The 24,739-nt window shown below is 48.6% G+C and overlaps 1 protein-coding gene across 1 annotated transcript in view; it reads left to right on the top strand.

Moving 5' to 3' along the window:
• SCYL2 (SCY1 like pseudokinase 2) overlaps positions 1-24,739 on the top strand; it is a 392,954-nt gene that overhangs the window by 276,731 nt on the left and 91,484 nt on the right. The window contains exon 15 of the mRNA XM_086918030.1: positions 16,025-16,091. Coding sequence (XP_086774156.1) covers positions 16,025-16,091 — 67 coding nt within the window. The remainder of the gene's footprint in view (positions 1-16,024; positions 16,092-24,739) is intronic.

Raw genomic sequence — 24,739 nt, 5'->3', positions numbered from 1 at the left:
CTATCTCTGCCCCTCCTGACAAGGAGTGCAGACGATTGGATAACATCAGGAAACGTTTCTCCACAATGCCTGCCCTTTCTATTCGTATGGCTAATTCTTTAGCCATGTAGGCCGCTATGATAGACAAATGTTGTCCGATATAGGCGCATTATTGGATCTTGTGCTTGAAGACCAGAAGTCAGAGACTAGAAAAATACAGTAGGAAGGGGAATGCATATCTTCCAAAACTATAAATTCTGCAATCGTTATTGCTTCCACTGGTTTCTGTCAGCTAGTTGGAATGGCTTTTTTGCGGCAGCAGGGTTGGTTGAAATCAACATCATTCAGACCAGAGGTCCCATCTAAGATCCTGGCTAAGCCATACGATGGTGATACATTTTTGGGAAAGCTAATTGATGACGCTTTGCTTGCCATCAAAACTGATACAGACACCGCCAAATCCCTCGGCCCATTACATTATCATAAATTTCCCTTGGGGGGGGGGGGGGGCTCAAGGCAGGGAGTTTTCTTCATACAGAGGAACCCATCAATGATATCAACAATACCAACCCTATCAGGCGCAACATAGACCTCTCTATCAGCAACAGCAATACCAACCTCCACCTAATGCCGCCTACTCGAGACAAATGATCATATTCAGATCTTAGTCACAGAGAGGACAGTACTGTTTTCTTTCTTGGAGGGCACGGCTGTGAGCAGTTTCGGCTTCCGCCGAGGAATACATCATCTCCTTGGTAATGTCTATTATTCTCCAATACTGCATTTAAGGATTGGAAAATATCTTTATTGGATTTAAGAGACGGTGTGGGGACTGCAACATCTGTAAGGTCTAATATTAGACCCCTTCCGTATTGAATTTAATGATTTAGACCATATCATTCATGGATTAACGCTACAGCAGTGAAACCTTTACTTTGTGGACCTCGAACCCCGGTTCGGGCCTGAAGAGGATTTCATTGGGGACCGGAATTCCCCCCCCCCCCCACCCCCCCACCCCCCCACCCCCAACAATAGGTTGCCTTACCACATTCTTATTGTTCTGATGAAGACCCACATGCTGAGGCTTTACTTAACCCTCCAACTACAGTCCTGTCGAAACATCCACTTGCCCAATATCTTGGCCTGGATTGATTTTGCTCATTTCTCCGGGGAGTGTGGATTTGGAAACCTTGATCACCACCCCATCAAAAATGGACCCAAACAATAAAAGTTAAAAAGAATATCCCTTTCAAAACGGGCCAACTACTCTAGTCTTTGACTTGGAGCCACATTAGACAGTGTTTTTTCAAAAAATAGAACTATTTTTCTTCTAGATTGTTGCTGCGTCTATCTCACCTTGCGCATAAGGACCCTAAACTAAACACTTCTCTATGCACTGTCATTGAGCAACCTACAGAACTTGTTTTAATGGATGTATACATTATTGTCTTTAAACCATAAATTTAACAAATAATGATATGATCACTATAATTATGTTTTTGTTTTTCTTTTTTACCCCCGATGTAATGTGCATTGGTATCTGACTAAGATATGACCATTAGGACCATCTTGTTTTCTGTATTAAACTGTACCCAGGTCCTTTGGTTTACCATGGGTTACCCCATTGCTTTGTAATGGCCTACACAAGACAAGTACCTAGGCACAAACAGCCTGCCCAGCCCAGAGACATCACGCTCAAACAGTGACCTCAATCTGATGTCAGCTCCTACCCCTTCACCGGTCCCTTTGGGTGCGAATATCTCCAACTATCTGCCCCAATGCAGAGACATTACAAAGGACAAGTGGGTACTAGATCTGCTAACCTATGGTCATAGCCTGGAGTTCATACAAACCCCTCCAAACAACCCTCCAAGGGGTCCGCATCCCTCTGCCATCATTTTCACTTATTACAAGCAGAGGCTGTCATCATGCTGGCCAAGGGTGCAATCGAGCAAGTACCTTTCAATCAGAGAAACACGGGCTTCTACTCTTGTATTTTACTTGTCAAGAACAAATCAGGGCAGTGCAGACCCATTCTGGATCTAAGCGCAATAAACAAAATCCTAACGAAGCAATCCTTCCTTTATGGTCACTTTAGCGGACATGCTGCATCTCTTAAACCATGGGGATTACATGACTACTCTCAATTTTCAGGATGCATATTTTTACATTCCCAGTCACCCCAGGCATCGGAAGTACCTGAACTCCACAGTTTCTGGCCTCCCCTATCAATGTCTTACCATTTGGCCTCAAATGTGCCCCTCGAATGTTCTTAAATTCCTGTCTCCAGTTGCAGCTTTTCTTAGGAAGCATGGTCACAAAGTGTTTCCCTATGAGGACGACTGGCTCCTATCAGCACAGACAATCATGCAAGCTGCCAAGGCCACTCAGGACTGCATTACCCTTATTCACAAGTTAGGCCTCAGATTAAACCTTCAAAAGTCCTCTCCTGTCCCACATCAACCGATCACCTTTCTAGGCTCTACTCTGGATAGCGCGCAAGGCAAGGCCTTTCTGTTCTTGGAAAGACAGCACAAGCAAATGCAATTAGCTCTAAAACGTTTCAAAGAAGGTCTGCTTCAGTGCTTTATTACAAATCATTTCTAGGGATTATGTCATCTGCGATCAATCTTGTGCCCCTAGCTCGCCTGAAGACGAGACCTTTGCAGGAAGAGTCACGTCAATGGCTACAAACAGAGAAGTCTTTTGACAACCGAATAAAAATAACCCCAGAGATGGTCCAAGCTCTGAACTGGTGGACCACATATCACTCATCTCCAAAGGCTTCACATTTCTGTCATTGATACCAGACTTCATAACTACGGATGCCTCCCTTGAAGGTTAGGTTGGACATTCTGGATCTACAAATACAGGGCAAATGGTCTGCATCCCAAACGTCCATGAATATAAACCGTCTAGAGCTCAAGGTCATCTTCCTCTCACTCTTCAAGCTTTTCTGCCTCGCAAACACGGATCATCAGTGCTGGTATGTATAGACAACACGGCCAGCATGCATAACGTGAACAAGCAAGGAGGAACATGATCTCTGGCTCTTTCCTTAGAAGCGCATGATCTTTGGCAGTGTCTGACACCTCACAACATCATCCTCAAGGCAGAGAATGTTGCAGGAACAAGCAATAATCTAGTGGCTACACTCAGCAGATCCTTAGAAAGTTGCCACGAATGGGAGCTAGATCAACAGGAGTTGGACACATTTTTTCACCTTTGGGGCAAACTACATCTAGACCTTTTCACCACGAACCGCAAATGCCGCTTTTACGCCATTTCTAGGATCAAGGGGGAAATGCCCTTTTGATAAGATGGCCCGGGATTTATGCGAATGCTCTCCCCCCTATTAAAAGACCTTGATAGGCTACTGAACTGACCTTCTATTTCTATTATAGTCCATGATACAACTATATACTGCTTTATAATGTACCAGGGGACTCCCACTTCGAAGACTGGGAACGATTCAAGCATGTTAATCTATGAAAGATACCAGTACCAGGTAATTGGAGTTACAGATAAGTAACTCGTTTTCTTAGCCTGAGGCTCTTACATGGGTATTTAGAATTTGGCAGTTCCTTGATGTGAACATTTTGATGTGCTTTGTGACATTATTGAACTTTGTTACACAGACTAGTGCTTTGGCCCTTTCGTTCATATTGATGGTCAGTAAGCTCTGTTTAGGCAGATACCAAGCTCTTTTCAATAACCCCTTGAGATGGCCACTGTTTAGTGAAGTAATCATCTTTTCGTCTACTGTATCTCCTTATTCTGAACAACTGGCTAAAAGTAAAGTTGTACTTGAGGTTTCACTGGTTGGAAATGAAAAAAGACACCCCTATCCATTTTATTGGTGTCAATGCGGATTTTGGCCAGTTATTATTAAATGGGAACATCATTTTTTTGTTTTTTTTTTAAATTTGTTTTTATTGCAGAATTAGAAACCATTGCATACAATAAATCAACCAGCACACTCACGGTGTCCCCCCGCATGGATCGAGTAAACATAGAGTATACACAGACATTCAGCCCGTATCCCGGGGGCCGGGCGGCATAACGTTCCAGATTGCCAGCAAGACATCATAGTGAGCATCCCTGAGGGACAATTGGTCGAAAATCTCTTCATGTATCTGCATTTTACATTAAATGGGAACATCATGTGGTGATTCCACAACCTCAATCCGTTGTGCCTCCTCGTTCTAAAAAGAGGTGAAGTGTGCTCCTCATCTGCCTTGTTTAGTACTGCTATTTGAGGAGTGGAGTCCGATGAAGAACATTCTGAGAAACTGATAAATATCCTCTTACTTCTTCCTTGAAATTGAGTCAAAGCCCTGTTGCTCTCAGTTTTGTATATAAATCGGCTTCCAGATAAGGGCAAGTATTCCCCAGCTTGTAAATCTCTGTATCGTTCTCGACTTTCTTCTTATGTTTTTAAGCTTGAGTATTAGGCATCTGCAATAGTCCGATTGATCATAATCTCCTCCTCCAGTGCCTTAATGGCCTGAAGCTACTTTCTGCTCAATAGCTCAGCCATTTTAATTGTTACAAACAGCCAGTCTCTTGAGCATTTCATACAAATCCATACTAAAATCACTTTTATATTCGTCACTGAATAGCACCAGAGTATTCTTAACCTGCAGCCCTTGTGGATCATGTTGGCCTTTGAATGTTTCAATAATACTTCTCCATGTAAAACTGTTTGTACATGCTATTTGCGTAAGCAGATTGATTTGTCATATTCAGATTATTCTTTAATGCTCCAGTTATAGAACCTGGATTCAAAGTTGATAGTCATTTATTTCTACTTTAGTGAATCTGTGTCTTAGTTCAGACATATCTCTCCAGGTGAATGACCTGATTCAAGTTTGTTCTGGTATGTTAGCTAATGGACCCACAATAAAATGAAAGGTTAACTATTTAACAGGTAGGCTGATATACCCCTATTTAAATGAAGCTTTGGTGATCCAATTAACACATTGGAGCCCCCTGCAATAATGATTATTTTACAAGAATATTTTGGTGGTTTGGTACTCATGCAACACTTTGCAGATAATAAGGGGTATGTCCATTAGAGTAGCACTAGAGGTGTGGGGCCAATCATTACAATACGAAAAGCAAATAATACCTCCAGTCCACCATTAGTCATGTATACTTAACTAACACCTATTACTGGTGCCAAATGAATGAACTTCCTTTAATTCACTTGAATTTGATATTTTTACCACAAATACCGCATACTTCAATTACACATTTGGAGACAAATTTGAAAAACCATACACATACAAATAAGAGACATTTAAATCTTAATTCAATGTCATATGCCCATGGAGCGCTCCCATTACTTAGATGTGACATCACGTCAAAGTGTTAGTTTATTCTAAAAAAATCCCAAATATTATGGAGAATACAATATTGACCCCTAACAATCATTATTAAAATTTGAAAATAGTCCTCATCTAGCAAAAAATGCAGGTATTCTTTCCAGCAAAAAGAGGACGGGAATACAGTTGCATTTAAGCCACACTTTCTTGAGAGCCCACAATGCAGTCCTCGGGCTTTATTAGAGTAAGTCTGTACAGTGCCTGTTTATGCTGTGGTGCACCTTTAACTAGCCCTGTTACTGATAATGTTCTGCCCCAAGGGCAGACATGAATGTCCAATGCCCTGGGTGCAGCCCATTTGTGAAAGAAGGACCTTCTAATTGTAGCAGCCGGTCCATCTTTCATGTTCCAGGCAGCACCAGGTGTGCAATTTTGAGGGGAACCAACATCCCCCTGCAAGCAAGTGCAGTAAGTGACTGAACCCACAGATAGGTTGATGTCTGTTGAGGTCCATGGGATCCCATTTCCCTTCTTCAGAGGGCTGCCCGCACAGGGCAAACTGAATGTGTGACACCATTTTGTGCTTCTTTCAAATCTTTTCCAGCTGTAAAGAGTTTGTTGAGTTAGGGATTACCACCTTGATTCTGGAGACAGTTACTTCTGGTATACTCCAGAAATGGCATCCATGCTTTTCACTGTTGACTGGGAACTGCTCAGAATGGAACCTTTCCCAGTTATCATAACACAAAGTTTCAGTTCTATTAAGGACATACATGGAGGCAAGGATTATGCCTTAGCTTTTTTCACTTTATTTTTCAGCAGCCATTTTCAAAACCTTAGAACAGGACTTCATTTCCCATGAAGCCTGGGTGGGGTGGGACCCATTTATAGTCTGTTGTCCCTTTTGCTGCCTACTCTTTCTTTCTGTGACTCAAGCCGGTCACTGACTCACTCAATTTTGTTTAGACAAATCATTTCCTAGAGAAAGAGACAGATATCTGGTAAAACTATTGAACTGGTGAAGTCAGATGACATAGAGTGGATAAGTCCTATAGTAAACAGAGTGATAGTCATCATGGTACAAAACTTAAGACCGAATCTTCCACACCATAAGATGTAGAGACCCTTCCAGGATCTTAAGATGGCGATTCCCCTCTGGATCGTGAAGCAGATTTGAAAGTAGGGCTAGACAGCTTGGATAATCCAAAGAAAGCTCCAGAAGAACCAGATACCAAACTTGCGATATCCAAACTGGTGTCGCTACCACCAGGTCCACCTGTTGTTTCCACACCTGGGCGCCAAATGGGTGAAATGCGTACCCTGTCTCCTGATGACAATCCTGGAGAAAAGCATTGGTTGCTGTCGCTTCATGTTCTGATCTCTAGCTTAAGTATCTGGGTAACTGGTGGTCCAGTCGAGCTGCAAAGAGGTCTGCTGAGAACAAACCCCATCTGGCTTGTAGAGCCTGGAAGACTGCTGAGTTCGGTTTCCAAAGGCTCATATTTCAAAGATGACGAGATTGTCAGTCGGCTACTTGATTGGATTTCCCTAGGAGATGTCCTGCCGTTATGGAAATATGGTGTTTGAGACAATATTCCCAGATGTTTCTGGCCATATCCGAGAGGGCTTTGGATCTTGTGCCCCCCAAGTGGTTGATGTAGCTCACCGCCGCTACATTGTCAATTTTCAGTAGAACGCCGTATTGTGCCAAAACCTTGGTCCAACATCTGACCGCTAACAACCCTGCCAGAAGCTCTAGGCAGTTGATGTGAAGGGACTTTTTGTGAGATGACCATTGTCCTGCTGTGGAGAATAGCCGACACCTGATGCCCCAACCCATGCCGCTGGCATAGGACTCTATCTTTTTGTCTGGAAGAGAGACGACTATCGCCCTAACGTTCCCTGCTTCCACATGGGCTAACTGCCTTTGAAGTTGTTTCTTGTCCTCCTCTGACAGAGGGACTACTTGAGAATACGTAAATCCCCTCTGAAGATAGAAGGCTGTGAGTCATTGGAGTGCCCAATAGTGAAGGGGCCCGGAATATGGCCTGGATTGACAGGAAGTTGTCTTGAGAGAGGTGGACGGCTTGAATACCATCTGTCTTAGTTTGTGCCTGATCTTGTTGACCTTTCCAAGAGGAAAGGCTGAGAGTGACTTGAACAGAGTCCACCACAAATCCAAAAAAACACCAGAGTTTGTGTGGGAACCAGTACCGACTTTGTTGGGTTGATAATGAAACCCAGGTACTCCAAAAGGGAGATTGCCATATGGAGGTGTACAGCGAGAGCCTGTGGACACTGGTCTAGGAGGATGATGTCGTCCAAGTATTCAGTAAGCCATATGCCATTGGTTCTGCAGTTACTCGACCACAGTGCGCATCACCTTGGTGTATAGTAAGGGGCGGGCGATAATCCAAAAGGGAGGGTCATGAACTCGAAGATCTGCCCCCATCATTGGAATTGGAGGAAATGGCAATGTGGCTGGAAAATAGGGATGGTGATGTATCCAGTCCTTGAGTTGGAGGAGGTCTCCGAGGAGGAGAATATCATCCATTTTGAAGTGTCGGAACACCAACCATTATTTGAACTCCTTTAGTTGAGGACAGGGTGCTACAACAAAGAGATTGCTGAGGAAACCGGAGGGATGAGGCGAGGTTTCCCCAATCGCGTCTTTGGTGAGCAGGTCTGCCACCTTTGCGTCCACCAGCACGGCATCTGCTGTCCCGAATGCCAGCGGGGTAGGCCTAGGCCTGATGGAAAGGTGAATCGTAGAATTCTATATGGAAACACTGCACGGTTTGAAGAATCAATAAGTCTGAGGTGATAATTTCCCAGTTGGGCATACATTTTTTCAGTCGCCCCCCCAAGCGTTGGCACGTAAACACATTCGCACTCACCTTGAGAGGATTCATGGTTACCACCGCCTCTGCAGCTGCCTCTGGAACCCCTATATCAGGAGGTACCTTTTGGTGGGGTAGAAATTGCTGGGGCGGGGGGAATCCTGCCAATGTCCCTGACCACCGCCGTAGCCTGTGCCGGGAGCCTTTGTATGGCCGGCTGAGGGACCCCTGGCTTGACCAGCCCCGATGTAAACCCAGGCTTAAAGATCCTTTTAATAGAGGTCCGAGTCTTGTCCAGAGAGTTGAAGGTTGCCATGAATTTCCCTAGTTCCTGGATAAACGGGTCTCCAAATAGCCCCCATACACTATTGGACCCGCCTCCAATGTGGCGAGTTTCGCCAACCTGGGGGTCAATTGTTATAAGCAGTGATCTGCACCTGCCATTCGAGATGGTGCATTTTGCGTTGGCCAGAAAAATAATAGCCCTTTGGGCCAATCCTGATAGCATCCTAGAAGATATTAGGATACCGGACACCATATCCAGGATTAGTGTCAGTGGGCCAGCGAGGCCCAGGAGTTTATCCTGGCACACCCACCAGGACCGATCGATGCCTTTCTTTTGGTTTTTAATATACTTTGCCAGACAAGTGGCCATGCGGTTATCGATTTCGGATGTCAGCGCCACCTTATCGCCCAGAGATGGGTGGGGGCATTCCGCTCGTAGGGGGCTACTGACTTGTCTTAAGATTTGTGCAATCTTGTAGCTGAATAAGCCTCCACCTTGTTGGCAGGGAACCACTCCAAAAGAGCTGGGATGCAGTAATTAATCAGGGTCCAGCATATCTAATGTTGTCTCTTTGGGGGTAACATTCCCTGGAGCCTCACCAGTGGGCGGCTTAGGGGGAGGCGAGGGACACCATGGTCGAGAGCCCATAACAGGGTCCTCATCAGAACCCGAGGGAGAGTCAATCTTGTCTAGGGAGTAGGTGTTCTAGGAAGGGGTTCTACATAGCTAGGTTGGTGGTCTTAAGGACCTGGTGTGGGCACTAGTATAGGGTATGTAGGCAGAGATTGGGACTGGTCCATAAAGACTGGTTTTAAATATGCAAATGCATCCCGGTCGACGCTGGGAGCTTGGTCCAGTTTGCGCTTGATATCCGTCACCCGACAGCTAGCCGGCCCCAGAGGTAATGGGAGCGAGGTCCCCAAAGTGTCTTTCTTCGAAGGGAGGGGTTTAAAGTACCGTTCAACCGTACTTAATTGTTTCTGCTCTAGGGGTGCTACCTCCTGCGTCACCTCATTCAAAAGTAAGGCATCCATCACCTCAAAAAAGCTATCGCCTATGGGTAGATAGGTCATGCTATCTTCTTCCTTATATGACTCCTCAATATCACTCATAGTTGTGCCCAGTGAGTAGGGAGGCAATTGTCTTATTGGGGGATCTCCAATGTGTTTATAGGGCTCTGGAATGTCCAGGCTGTCAGAGGGCTGAATGTTGGGGAGCTCCCAAGCGTTTAGGGTGACCTGGAAGGTCAGTGAGGCAAACTTTGAAAAAAACATAAAAGCCAATGGCAGAAAAGGGCTAACCTTAATCCCTCTTTTTCACTCTCTGTATTTTTCTTATGCTACTTTTTGAAGACTTTATGATGTGAAGTGTTCAGACAGCTAAAGCTGTTTTTATCCAGACCTAAAAAAATTATCCTGTTTTATAAAGGGTTCCCTTTATGGAATATCAATTGATCTATGGGCAAGTATTTCATTTCGTATGAAACATATATATGACCTTCAAAATACTTCACCAGCTGGTGTTTTTTGTACACCTTTAACTTCAAAAAGGTAGGTTGCGTAGTTCTTGTTATCTGAAACCAATTTGTGAGCAAATAGCTATACCCAAATTATTATAGCACAAAGAGTAAATGTGATGAATGAGCAGCATCATAAATGTTACTTTGTCTTCTAGAGTTTGTTAGCAGCATCTCTGAAATCTTGCTATATACAAAGGATCTGAAAGAGACACGTTAGTGATAGATTCCTTACCTTAGAATATCCCCAGGCATCAGATTGGATCCGGAAATTTTTGCGTAGCAATACCCCTGCGCGTCGGTAGGCATCGTCTGCGGTTCCGCGTCCGTCGTCTGCGTCGTTAGCGCCGGAATGACGTCGTCGGAGTACTTAGATGCCGCCCATGCGCGCTGACGTCAGTTCTTCTTTTTTCCGCGCCAGCTAGCGCAGATCCGGAGAAGCTCTACCCCTAGTCACTTTTTGACTAACCTTTTTTGATCTTTTGATCATTTCTTTCTTCGAGTCTTCGACTCTATCAGTGCCGGTAGGGATGCCCGGGTTCAAGCCCTGCTCGAAGTGCGACCGACTGATGTTGGTCACGGATCCCCATCGCCGGTGCCTGAAGTGCTTAGGCCTCGATCATGACGACCGCACCTGCTCCGACTGCCGGGCCCTGACGTCGAAGGCTAGGGGGGAGCGTTCCCGTAGTGGCTCGAGCTCCGGCAGTCGGCCCCGCGCCACTCCAGGTCCCGGTCCCACGGGAGGTCGAGGGACAGGTCACGGGGTTGGAGTCATCGCAGCTCCGGGAGTGGACACCGGTCGTCATGCTCCAAGTCCTAAGGTAAGGAGCATGAGAGGTCGGAGAGACGTCATCGTTCCTCCGACCCACCCTGACACTCGCACGATGCGGCCGGGGGCTCGGGCGACACCGCCCACGCGGCTCCGCGGGAGTCACAAGCGTCGCCGCCTGCCCGACACCTTCGGGTCCCTGGGCATGGCGCGACGCCGGAGGAGATCGAGCGGTACCTCATGGCCATGAGGTCCCTCCCTCCTCAGTCGAGTTCCGTGGCGCCTCGGGCCCAACGGTCCTGGCTGAAGGCCCTAGTGGGTCGGGCGCTTCAGCCCCGACGCCGTCGGGTGCTTCGGCCCGACGCTGCCGGCGACTTCGGTCCCGGCACCGCAGGACCTCACTGGATGCGCTTCCGGATCCGGGTCGTCGCCGGTCGACCTCACGACCTCACCGGCGCCGGCCCAACGGGTGTCGCCCCCGGCGCCCACTGTGGACGCCGTCCCCAATGCTTCCTGCGGTCCGACTCTGGCGCCAGAACGGCACCGCTGGGCGCCGCTTCAGACGGCCTTTGGAGATTTTTATTTCCATGAGGAGGCCTCGTCTACTAATCCTGTTTTACAGGAAACGGGTGACGAGGAAGATTGGGAGGGGTTTGAGGACCCTCTGGCACTGGAGTGCCAGTCTCAACAGGACTGGACATATGAGCTTGGGGAAGCCAGTGGTATTGACACTTCGCCAAACACTGGATTTGTCTCCCCTCCGACCGTGGCTTCGGAGGAGGGGTCTACATATAGCCTGGTGTTGACGAGGGCGGCCAAGGCCCTAAACCTTGAGCTCCCCGTCGCTGCGTGATGACTAACCTCCTCACTGAGGTCCTCAAACCGCAGTCAAGCTCCAGGGAGCCTCTGCAGCCGTTCTCTGAGGCCTTATGTGACATTCTTGTGGGCACTTGGTCCAAGCCCGCCACGGGTCCGCCTGTGGATAGGAACGTGGCCAGACGCTACCGCCCGCCCCGGGCGACCCTTGCTTTTTGTCCACCCATCCCACCCCCGAGAGCCTGGTCATCCAGGCCTCCAATTCCCAGACCGCGTTCCCGTCGGCCCCGCCCGACAGGGATTCCAAGAGATATGAACAGTTCGGGAAGAAGGTGTTCTCGTCTGTGAGCTTAGGGCTGCGGTCTGTGAACACCGCCTGTCTTTTGGGCCACTACACCCACACTCTGTTGGACACGGTTGCGGAGGTGCTGCCACAATGCCCAGAGGAGGTCCGGGCTAAACTGGCCCAAACCCTTGCATAGGGCCGAGATGCAGCGCGCTATTCCATCAGGTGTGGGCTGGATACCACAGACTCACTGGGCAGGGCAATGGCAACGACGGTGGCAGTTCGACGCAACGCCTGGTTGAGGTCCGCCAACTTCTCGGCCGATGTTCAGGCCACACTGCTGGACATGCTGTTCGATGGCCGTCGCCTCTTCGGCGACAAGGCAGACCATGCGCTGGAACGTTTTAAGGACTCCAGGGCTACGGCCAAGTCCTTGGGCCTCTCGGCCCCACGCCTGCAAACGGGTGCCTTTCGCTCCTTTCGTGGCCACGTAAGGGGCGCCCCCACATGTGCTGCCAGCCACGCGCCTCAGAATGTTCAACAGCGCGGTGGCAGCTGTGGAAACCGCTGTGGCGGCGGTCGGGGACAACGGCGAGGCCAGTCCACACCTCCCTCCACAGTACCCGCCTCAAAACCTTCCTAGTCCGAGTTTTCAGGCCCATGAGACGCCTGTGGGAGGCAGGGTTCGCCATCACCTCTCCCACTGGCGCACTATCACATCGGACAGGTGGGTGCTGCAGATCGTCTGAAGGGGCTACTCCCTCCCCTTCGAGGCGACCCCTCCATCCATGCCACCGCAATGCCACTGCGTGTCGGGGGATCACTTGCAACTTCTGCAAGAGGAAGTCACAGCCCTCTTGGGGGCCATTGAGCGCGTTCCTGGGCCAGAAGTAGGGTGTGGATGTTACTCCCAATACTTTCTGGTACCCAAGAAGGGCAAAGGGGGCCTACGCCCTATCTTGGACCTGCGGAATGTCAACGGCTTCCTCCGGAAGGAGAAGTTCAAGATGCTGACTTTGGCTCAGGTCCTAGCTGCCCTGGACCCAGAAGACTGGCTGGTTGCGTTGGACTTGCAGGACGCTTATTTCCACATCCCCGTCCTGCCGGCCCACCGGCGTTACCTGCGGTTCACGGTAGGCCAAGAGCACTTTCAGTTTACCGTGCTCTCCTTTGGCCTTACCAGCGCCCCACGGGTGTTCACGAAGGTGATGGCGGTGGTCGCAGCTCATCTGCGCAGGTTAGGGGTGTCAGTCTTCCCCTACCTAGACGACTGGTTGTTGAAGGCGGGCTCGCCCCAGACAGTCGTCAGCCATCTCCAGACTATGGCCGACCTCCTGCATTTGCTGGGGTTCTCCATCAATGTGCCGAAGTCGCACCTGTGTCCCTCTTTGAAGCTCCTCTTCATCGGAGCGGTTCTCGACTCGGCGCAGTTTCGGGTTTACCCTCCCGAACAGCGGGTTTGGGATATACAGGCTCTGATTCCCATCTTTCAGCCTTTATCCCGAGTCTCGGTCAGGTTGACGCTGCGACTTCTGGGGCTGATGGCCTCCTGCATCCTTCTGGTGCATCACGCCCGGTGGCGGATGCGGGCTCTGCAGTGGGATCTGAAGTTTCAGTGGGCCCCGCATCAGGGCAACCTGTCCGATCATGTCTTGATCTCTGAGGGCACTGCGAGACAACTGCAGTGGTGGCTCACGGACCGCGATTGGGTCAGCGGCAGATCCCTCTCCCTACCCCACCCGGAGCACGTGGTTGTGACGGACGCGTCCCTCCAGGGCTGGGGAGGCCACATGGGAGAGGCGGAGATCGGAGGCCTCTGGTCTCCGGCGGAGTCCGGGCTCCCTATCAACCTTTTGGAGCTGCAGGCGTGTCGTCTAGCACTGAAGGCATTCCTCCCCTCTGTCCGGGGGAGTGTAGTGCAGGTGTTCACGGACAACACCACCGACATGTGGTACTGCAACAAACAGGGCGGGGTGGTGTCGTGGACTCTATGCCAGGAGGCTCTGCGCCTCTGGCAGTGGCTGGAACATCAGGGCGTGACCCTGGTGGTTCAACACCTGGCAGGCTCTCTGAATGCCAGGGCGGACAAACTCAGCCGTCGGTGCATGATGGATCACGAATGGCGTCTGAACTCGGACGTGGCGCAAGGCCTCTTTCAGCAATGGGGAGAGCCTTGGTTAGATCTATTCGCCACAGAAGAGACCGCGCAATGTCATCAGTTCTGCGCGTTGGAATTTCCAAGGCGGCACTCGCTCGGAGACGCTTTTCGTCGCGAGTGGAGTTGCGGTCTATTGTACGCCTTTCCGCGTATACCACTTCTGCCCAGAGTGCTGAAGAAGATCAGGCGCGACCGGGCCCAGATTATCCTTGTGGCTCCGGACTGGGCACGAAGATACTGGTATCCCGAGCTACTCAGCATGCCAGTCGATTCCCCCGATTCGTCTGCCTCTTCGGGAGGACCTTCTGTCGCAGCAGCAGGGGACGGTCCTGCACCCGAACCTGTCCAGTCTCCACCTACAAGCTTGGAGATTGAGCGGCGGCAGTTGAGGCCATTTGACTTGCCTCCCGAAGTCTTTGATATCATTCTGGCAGCCAGGCGTCCCTCCACAAATTCGGTATACGCCTGCAGGTGGAACAGATTTGTGGCATGGTGCACAGGAAAGGCTGTGGACCCTCTCTCTGCACCCCTTTCTGAAGTTCTACTCTTCCTTCTTTACCTTGCCTTCTTACGGCTACCTGATTAGCCTTCCTTATTCAAGTCCCCCATTGTAAATAGATGTGTGAAGGGCATCACACACATGTTCCCTCCTGTTCCCTTCGTGATGCCCCAGTGGGACTTGAATCCTGTACTCACTTATGTAATGTGTGCTCCCTTTGAGCCGCTCCATAACTGTCCTCTCCGTCTTCTTACCCTGAAGACTGCTTTCCTGGTTGCCATCACCTCTGCCAGGAGAGTGAGTGAGCTCCAGGCTCTTTCTTCTACTCCACCTTTCCTCTCTGTTCATCCGGACAAGGTTGTGTTGCGGACAAGACCTTCCTTTCTGCCCAAGGTTGTCACGGCCTTCCACATCCGGCAGTCCATTACCTTGCCCACCTTCTTTCCGCCTCCGCATTCCTCGAAAGAGGAAGAGAGGCTCCACCGTCTGGACCCAAAATGTGCGCTCTCTTATTACCTAGATCGCACACGCCAGTTCCGGGTGGATGACCAACTCTTTGTTGGTCCCGTGGGCGCGAAGAAGGGAAAGGCGGTACACAAGTGGACCATTTCGCGGTGGTTCATCTTGTGTATTCAGGGATGTTACTCCATGGCCAAAAAGGAGCCCCCTGCTGGATTGCGGGCTCATTCCACTTGAGCCACGGCAACAACAACTGCCTTGGGCCGAGGAGTCCCCTTACAGGACATTTGCCAGGCAGCTACGTGGGCCTCGCTGCACACGTTCGCAAGACACTACTGCCTGGACAGTCAAGTCCGGAGGGATGGCTTCTTTGGCCGTTCCGTCCTCCAGGACTTTCTGGTGTGATTATTGGTTCGCAGACCCACCACCGGGGTTGGTATTGCTGGGGTATCTATTCTAAGGTAAGGAATCTATAACTAACATGTCTCTTTCAGATGCACATGTTACTACTTGTGTAACGATATATCTGTAAGAGACATTAGTTAGTGATAGATTCCTTACCGACCCACCCATCCTCCCCGTTCTGCAAACCGATATCTAGGGTTAAGGTCACCCCCTTTCAAGGCCCTAGTTTCATGGCACCAGTGTTGGTTCTATCATGGCTATGCGTATCTGGCGCGGAAAAGCTGTGTATCAGAACTGACGTCAGCGCGCATGGGCGGCGTCTAAGTACTCCGACGACGTCATTCCGGCGCTAACAATGCCGACGACGGACGCGGAGCCACAGACGACGCCTACCGACGCGCAGGGGTATTGCTACGCAACAATTTCCGGATCCAGTCTGACGCCTGGGGATATTCTAAGATAAGGAATCTATCACTAACTAATGTCTCTTACAGATATATTGTTACACAAGTAGTAACTTGTGCTTTTTGCATTTTATTTTAACACTTTTGGACTTGAATGCTTATTCTTCTGTTTTTTATTTAATGAATTTGTTTGACTGCAAAACAGAATGCCCTTATTCATTTGCATGATCGAAAATGCAGATGTCTCACAATCCCAATTTACTATCGCATAACATTTCAGATCCTTGGATATCAATAATGAAATGAACATGGCTGGAGAAACCCAAGCTAATAACGCATATAATCAGGTAGGATGCCAAAACAATAAATTAAGATTGTCTATGGATAATGACTGCAGAATATCTAGGTGAATGACTCTGTGGTGTTAATTGAGACTATGTTGTCAGTATCATAGAACATAAAACTAAGTGTAATGGGGTACTTTTTTTGTCAACATGCTAAACAATTTGTGAAGAGGAAGAAGCATTAAGGTGGTTCGATGCGGAATAACTACTTTCACATGACTTTACACTATTGAGGTGGTTAGAGAAGCAAATGGTAGACATCAGGTTCAGCACCATTTGGTCTGATAGCTACATTTAAGAATCCATCCACATAAATGGGGACAAGTTGTGCATAGCACAACTCTTCCCTTGGTCATGCAGATATTCCACTCTGGTAGATGTTTTGTGCAGGATCTCTGTTGTACTGCAGACTAGTGCTCTTTGTTGGTTCATTTATACATTTCACACGACTGAGGGGGCCCAGTGCCTACGCCACAGCCTCTGCTTTTCAGGACGCTTGATCTCTGACTGTCTAGAAGGTTGATGTTTAGAAATGATTATTGTGGCGTATTTTCCTAGTCAGGACTGTGGTTCAGGTACACAGGCGAGCAAATAGACTATCTGTAGCACCTCTGTATCAGTTCAGGTACATATGTAAGACAAGTAAGAGGCATATTTACACAAGCAAGAGCCATTTCTAACATTCTAGTGTATTGTTTTTCTGATGCTACTTTACTTAAATGTCTGTGCGGCATTCATGTCCAGAGTGTTTGGTACTGTCTCATAGCATTTTTCACTATGCCAAGATGACTTCCCAACTTCTCAAGACAAATTATGAGGCCATTCAAAAATGGTGACCTATTACGGGTAGGTCTTTTGGGCTTCCCATTTCCCATATAGTAGTGTATAGGGAGCTTGCACATGTTTTGGTGTCTTCTTTCCATGCATTTATCATTCACTGGAAAGTCCAATTGTTCATGTTTGCATTTTCAAAAAGTTACTGTTCGAGGCTTGTGAGCTCTAGATCGTATGCTTTGCATAGCCCGCCATCTAGTGTTAGATCCAGATGTTTCCACTTTGTTTTTGTTCGAAGAAGTCTATTCCAGTCATGAGGTAGGTAACTCCTCCTTTCGTTGATAGTGTGCATGGGCATTGGCTCCGTTGTTAGATTTTTTTTTCCGCCATTGGGTTTGGATGTTAATTGCTGCGCTCCGTTTTGGTACCATTTCTCGGGTCCCCTTCGACGCGCAATCCACTACCCTCGATGGTATTGTTTCTCGATCGTGTTTCTCATTCTCCACGCATCGTTTCGATTCAAAGATATTCGATCTGAAAACTCGTGGAGGGCCGTTGGGCCTACCTGCGCCGGGTTCGCTAGCAGACAATGGAATGGACTCCATTCAAGCTCTGTCCCGGGTGTCGTGCTAAGTTTCTGCGCACCGACCTGCACGAAGTGTGCAACCTCTGTTTGTCCCCGCAACACGACGAAAAAGACTACGACGTGTGCCGATCGTTTCGATCAAAGAAGACGCTTTGTGACCACTAGGCTTGACGTAATGAGATGCAACTCCAAGGCGGCTCTGTACTGGACATCTCCGGCGAAGATTCCGACCGAGAAGAAACACAAGCTCAAGGAGCCAATGAAGAAGAACACATCTCCGTGTCCGAGGCCGACTCCGACATGGAAGAAGAAGAGCAAGTTACACCAGATCAGCGTACTGCGAGTATGGAAACCCCCTTGACCCAACAACACAAGACAAACAAGCATTTGCAATGCAATAGGTCTCGCATTAGGAAAGTTTGAGCTATTGGTATTGTAAATGACAAATTTTTTATTCACATGTTGGTTTTGAAAATAGCGAAATTAATAGCTTTGTCATTTACAATGCCAATAGTTATAACTTTTGCACATGTGACACCTATAGCATTTGTAATGCAATATGTGTTGTATTTACGTGACTTAGATGTATTGCTATTACAAATAACTATGGCTTTTCATTTTTTTAAAATAATTAATACTTAAATAAAAGTGATTGTAATTTATAATGACAATAGCTTAAACTTTTGTAAATAACTTTTGTGAAGATTATGTTCAGTGTATTTTATTGTGATGAAAATCCAAGAACAGAAGTGAAATATTAACATATTTTTGTGACATTTGTAATAAAGCTTGAAACATTGAGAGAACATATTTGAACCAGTTGTTGTTGAATGGTTGCACAGATTGATGCTGTGGTGGCGATGAGTGATGCTGTGGTGTTCAGGGATGCTGTGGTATCGCATAGTGATGTTGTGGTTCCCCTGAGTGATGCTGTGGTGGTACTGAGTGATGCTGTGGTGATGCGATAGATAGAGTGAGTGTGATAGATAGAGGCAGGACGATAGATAGAGTGAGTGCAATAGATAGAGGGAGAACGATAGATAGATAGAGGGAGGACGATAGATAGAGGGAGGACGATAGATAGATAGAGGGAGGGCGATAGATAGAGGGAGGGCGATAGATAGAGGGAGCGTGATAGATAGATAGAGGGAGATAGATAGATAGAGTGAGGGCCATAGATAGATAGTGAGGGCCATAGATAGAGTGAGGGCGATAGATAGAGTGAGGGCGATAGATAGAGTGAGGGCGATAGATAGAGTGAGGGCGATAGATAGAGTGAGGGCGATAGATAGAGTGAGGGCGATAGATAGAGTGAGGGCGATAGATAGAGTGAGGGCGATAGATAGAGTGAGGGCGATAGATAGAGTGAGGGCGATAGATAGAGTGAGGGCGATAGATAGATAGAGTGAGGGCGATAGATAGATAGAGTGAGGGCGATAGATAGATAGAGTGAGGGCGATAGATAGATAGAGTGAGGGCGATAGATAGATAGAGTGAGGGCGATAGATAGATAGAGTGAGGGCGATAGATAGATAGAGTGAGGGCGATAGATAGAGTGAGGGCGATAGATAGAGTGAGGGCGATAGATAGAGTGAGGGCGATAGATAGAGTGAGGGCGATAGATAGAGTGAGGGCGATAGATAGAGTGAGGGCGATAGATAGAGTGAGGGCGATAGATAGAGTGAGGGCGATAGATAGAGTGAGGGCGATAGATAGAGTGAGGGCGATAGATAGAGTGAGGGCGATAGATAGAGTGAGGGCGATAGATACAGTGAGGGCGATAGATAGATAGAGTGAGGGCGATAGATAGATAGAGTGAGGGCGATAGATAGATAGAGTGAGGGCGATAGATAGATAGAGTGAGGGCGATAGATAGATAGAGTGAGGGCGATAGATAGATAGAGTGAGGGCGATAGATAGAGTGAGGGCGATAGATAGAGTGAGGGCGATAGATAGAGTGAGGGCGATAGATAGAGTGAGGGCGATAGATAGAGTGAGGGCGATAGATAGAGTGAGGGCGATAGATAGAGTGAGGGCGATAGATAGAGTGAGGGCGATAGATAGAGTGAGGGCGATAGATAGAGTGAGGGCGATAGATAGATAGAGTGAGGGCGATAGATAGATAGAGTGAGGGCGATAGATAGATAGAGTGAGGGCGATAGATAGATAGAGTGAGGGCGATAGATAGAGTGAGGGCCATAGATAGAGTGAGGGCCATAGATAGAGTGAGGGCCATAGATAGAGTGAGGGCCATAGATAGAGTGAGGGCCATAGATAGATAGAGTGAGGGCCATAGATAGATAGAGTGAGGGCCATAGATAGATAGAGTGAGGGCGATAGATAGATAGAGTGAGGGCGATAGATAGATAGAGTGAGGGCGATAGATAGATAGAGTGAGGGCGATAGATAGATAGAGTGAGGGCGATAGATAGATAGAGTGAGGGCGATAGATAGATAGAGTGAGGGCGATAGATAGATAGAGTGAGGGCGATAGATAGATAGAGTGAGGGCGATAGATAGATAGAGTGAGGGCGATAGATAGATAGAGTGAGGGCGATAGATAGATAGAGTGAGGGCCATAGATAGATAGAGTGAGGGCCATAGATAGATAGAGTGAGGGCCATAGATAGATAGAGTGAGGGCCATAGATAGATAGAGTGAGGGCCATAGATAGATAGAGTGAGGGCCATAGATAGATAGAGTGAGGGCCATAGATAGATAGAGTGAGGGCCATAGATAGATAGAGTGAGGGCCATAGATAGATAGAGTGAGGGCCATAGATAGATAGAGTGAGGGCCATAGATATATAGAGTGAGGGCCATAGATAGATAGAGTGAGGGCCATAGATAGATAGAGTGAGGGCCATAGATAGATAGAGTGAGGGCCATAGATAGATAGAGTGAGGGCCATAGATAGATAGTGTGAGGGCGTTAGATAGATAGAGTGAGGGCGATAGATAGAGTGAGGGCGATAGATAGATAGATGGTTGTGTGTGGTTGTATGTGTGTGGGGTTGTGCGTGGTGTTGTGTTGTGTTTGGGGTTGTGTGTGGTTGTGGGGTTGTCTGTGTGGTTGAGTGTGGTTGAGTGTGGGGTTGTGTAGTTGTGTGCGTGGGGGGTTGTGTGTGTGGGGTTGTGTGTGTGTGTGTGTGTGTGTGGGGGGGGTTGTGTGTGTGTGGGGGGGGGGTTGTGTGTGTGTGTGAGGGGTTCTGTGTGTGGGCGGTTGTGTGTGTGGGCGGTTGTGTGTGTGTGACGGGGTTGTGTGTGTGTGGGGGGGTTGTGTGTGTGTGGGGGGGTTGTGTGTGTGTGGGGGGGTTGTGTGTGTGGGGGGGGGGTTGTGTGTGTGGGGGGGGTTGTGTGTGTGGGGGGGTTGTGTGTGTGTGGGGGGGTTGTGTGTGTGTGGGGGGGGGGGTTGTGTGTGTGTGGGGGGTGTTGTGTGTGTGGGGGGGTTGTATGTGTGGGGGGTTGTGTGTGTGGGGGGGGGTTGTGTGTGGTGTGTGGGGTGTGTTGGTGTTGGATTGTTTGTGTGGGGGTGTGTGTGTGTGGGGGGGGTTGTGTGTGGGGGGATTGTATGTGTGTGGGGGATTGTATGTGTGTGTGGGGGGGATTGTGTGTGTGTGTGGGGGGGGTTGTGTGTGTGTGTGGGGGGAGTTGTGTGTGTGTGGGGGGAGTTGTGTGTGTGTGGGGGAGTTGTGTGTGTGTGTGGGGGGGGGTTGTGTGTGTGTGGGGGGGAGTTGTGTGTGTGTGTGTGGGGGGAGGTGTGTGTGTGTGGGGGGAGTTGTGTGTGTGGGGGGTTGTGTGTGTGTGGGGGGTGTGTTGTTGGTGTTGGATTGTGTGTGTGTGTGTGTGGGGGGGGGGATTGTATGTGTGTGGGGGATTGTATGTGTGTGTGTGTGGGGGGGGGGTGTATGGGGTGAGAGTGAGGGCCATAGATAGATAGAGTGAGGGCCATAGATAGATAGATAGAGTGGGGGAGTTGTGTGTGTGTGTGGGGGGGTTGTGTGTGTGTGGGGGGGAGTTGTGTGTGTGGGGGGAGTTGTGTGTGTGTGGGGGGAGTTGTGTGTGTGGGGGGTTGTGTGTGTGTGGGGGGTGTGTTGTTGTTGGTGTTGGATTGTGTGTGTGTGTGTGGGGGGGGATTGTATGTGTGTGGGGGATTGTATGTGTGTGTGTGTGGGGGGGGGGGGTGTAAATTGCAACCGAGCAGCTTCTGTTCACAAGCTTGAAAGCGCAGTTACATAATTCGGGAGCTGCAGCATGCCCATGGCTCGCCAGTGCACGTTGCAAATGAAACAAAGCATAATGTGTTTGGATCGCATTACAAAAAAAGGCAAAAAAAAGTAAGGGATATTAAGGTTATTGACCAAGTATCGAGAGAAAGACTTGAACCTTGAATTCCTCCTACATGCGCTTTGTTACTCATTCTTGCACTCAAGCATTCATGTAATCATACATCTGTTCACTCCATCCACTCAATGATCCGTGCACTCTTCCATCTATTCTCTCCACTTACTGACACTTGCATTCAGCCACTCACCCACTGCTGAAAAATAATCAAGCACTCAAGCGTATCCAAGATAAATTCAAGGAAGGAGCATGGATGACAGGAAACATATTGCTGTCTCCCACCAGATCAATGGTGTACTTTGCACCTACCAATGCTAGATGGGTCGCTCTGTTCACATCGCAGTGAGTAGCCATCTTGGAACTGTAAGGTGCATAATTTCTCACCGATTTTCTGTCTAGGAGCTTTCTCCCCCGGACACTGAATGGAATGCACAGATTTACATAAAGCACACATACAGCGCCTTGCTAAGACTGAACAGCAGTGAACAACTAGGGCTCTGGTTGCACTGGCAACTGAAGAAGCCGGCTAAGTCATGACAAGGCTCGCATCTCTTGAAGCATCCATTAGTATGACTGTTGGAGCTGCATGCTCAATTTTATATCACACGAGTATGAATCCGGAGTTGCACTGACTTTAACTAGGTGGCAATTGTCCCTAGCTCAAGACCTGGAATCGTTTTAGCACAGCTGGGTGGCAGAATAGCTGCTCTCTCCCCGCCTCACCAGTCAGCTAAAATACAGCACGGATGATGGCATATCCTGCTTCGGGCCTATGCTTTAAACCAGATTTCCCACTGTTACTATTTCTTTCTGTTGCTGAGCCAAAATGGCTAAAGTAGAGCATTGATCACATAAGCATTTTGTGTGGGATGCATCAGAAATCATTTTACATCCCTGGGTGGACCGGAAGCGCTAGTAGTTGTTTCTAAAAGGAACTTAATTGAGGTGCATAGGGGAGGGTGACGGGGGAAACGTGCCACACTCAACCCCTGCTGGAGCACGCTGAACTGCTGGTCTCCTAAGCCTGGAATATGCAGCAGACTTTCCGGGAAACTGTGTGTGCCTCAGCATGTCCATATGAAGAGGGCTGTCTGCCCTGCTGGTCCTTCCCCACTCCTACCAATCAGCTGTCTGGGGCAGCGATCCGTGGAAGTGCTAAAAACACTAAATTAACGTTTACAAAATGAGGGCAGGGGGAGCGGCATTGTCCATGTTTGCAAATGCTTTCAGGCTTTCTTGCCTGTATTCAGACATTTATTCACCTGCGCATGTAATCGTATTAGCGCATGCCTAGTCAATCTTGCTTAAGGCACACTTTCAGAGCAAAATATAACACACCCCCGATTACAACGCGACCGCAAAACAAACAGAAAGGGCGCATGAATGCTTTATGAAGCACAAAGTATATTTAAACGGAACCTCTAGAGAAACACAGATGCTCTTCGTAATGGCTATCCTAACACCCCCCAAAAGAAGCTGCAAGACATAAAATCAAAAGAAGCCTTGTTATTAAGAAAACACAAGGGGGGAAATGGCTAGCCACCAAGGAAGATGGCCACATGAGTGATGAGCTCCGGCAGCTGGCCCTGTGCAGATGGTATCCTGCTGTCCTGACCGGGTGCTGCTGAGCCCGGGTAGCAGATTGTAGAGACCTGGAGACATACCTTGCTGAGCAAGGGGCCGAAAGAGCAAAGAAAGGGTGGCGGCTGTGAATCGGGCGTCGCCCTGCGCGCCCCCAAAAAGTCTTAAAAATTCAAAATAACATTGCAGGACGTGTGCGCAGGAAGTGTGACGGCTGTGAAGCAAAATAACACCTCGTGAAGTGTGTGCATAAATTAAAAGAACAGTGCTTCCATAAAGTGTGTGCCATGAGGGAAGTGTTGGCGCCATTTAAGCAGCAGAGCTCCACATTGCTCAGATGAGAATGGCACAGGGGTTTGGGAGTTGACAATGCCATTCAGCATCAGCAATACCAAACAAGGGGCGGGGGGAGCAGGGGAGTGAGGGAGGGCTGATTCTGCGTAGCGTGTAAAGTGGCAAGCTCTGGCATTGCGCGGAGGGGGGCGGGGGAGAGCATTCCTTTGAAATCTGAAGCTCTCGGCATTGCTGTGATGGGTCTGATGCGATGATGCTAGGCGGCTCGGGGAGCAAATGGCAAGCGCGTGCACTGGCACATGCACTCTGCGTAATCCGCCTGCCAAAGCCCCTCGGTCAGCATTCGTGATCCAACTCTATATGTCTCGAGCTGCAATGCGCTTGAGCATTGGCAGGTCGAGACCTAAAAAGGCTCAGGTCCCTTCCTCTGAAAAGTTTCGAGCACCACACCAGCAGGCCTGGCGCTGAAGCACAAAAAGAACCCTTCCAGCTCTGGAGCGCGTCGGCCTCATCCAGGCGCCAAACCTAAATCCTTGGCACCGAAATCCAGTCATGTACAGGTCCACGTTCCATCTTTGTCGAAGTCTAAATCTTTGTTACCGAAGAGTTTGGAGACAAAACTTTCCACCGTGAAAACAACAAGTGAAGATATAAAGACTCCGCAAAAAGAGCCTCGGTCCGATGATCTACCTTCAGATCCAAAACAGAAAGAACTGGTTATTAACCCAGATACTGGACATATTCATGCCAAATTTCCTGAAAAAAGGAAACTGAGCCAACAGAATGAGCACAAATTGCCCCTGACGAAAAGGAATGTGGGTACTAACCCTTCACCACCTTATGTTTCACCTCCTTCACCTACTAATCCTCACTTACTTATCACACCCGCTAATTCACCACCGCCACTTTGACCTGACCCACAAGATGAAGGGGATGATGATAGGCCACAAGATGTTGACCCATCGGAGGATTATGACACTGACCCACGCACAGATACTGACCCTGACTAATACACGTCCAGACCATCACCACGTGCGACAATATAGACTACATTAAGCTTCTTAACAGGGCTGC

The sequence above is a fragment of the Lissotriton vulgaris genome, chromosome 1_1 (genome assembly GCF_964263255.1).
Source record: "Lissotriton vulgaris chromosome 1_1, aLisVul1.2, whole genome shotgun sequence".
NCBI lineage: Eukaryota > Metazoa > Chordata > Amphibia > Caudata > Salamandridae > Lissotriton > Lissotriton vulgaris.
The sequence above is the reverse complement of the archived record's forward strand: the minus strand, read 5'-3'. Positions and strand labels throughout refer to the sequence as shown.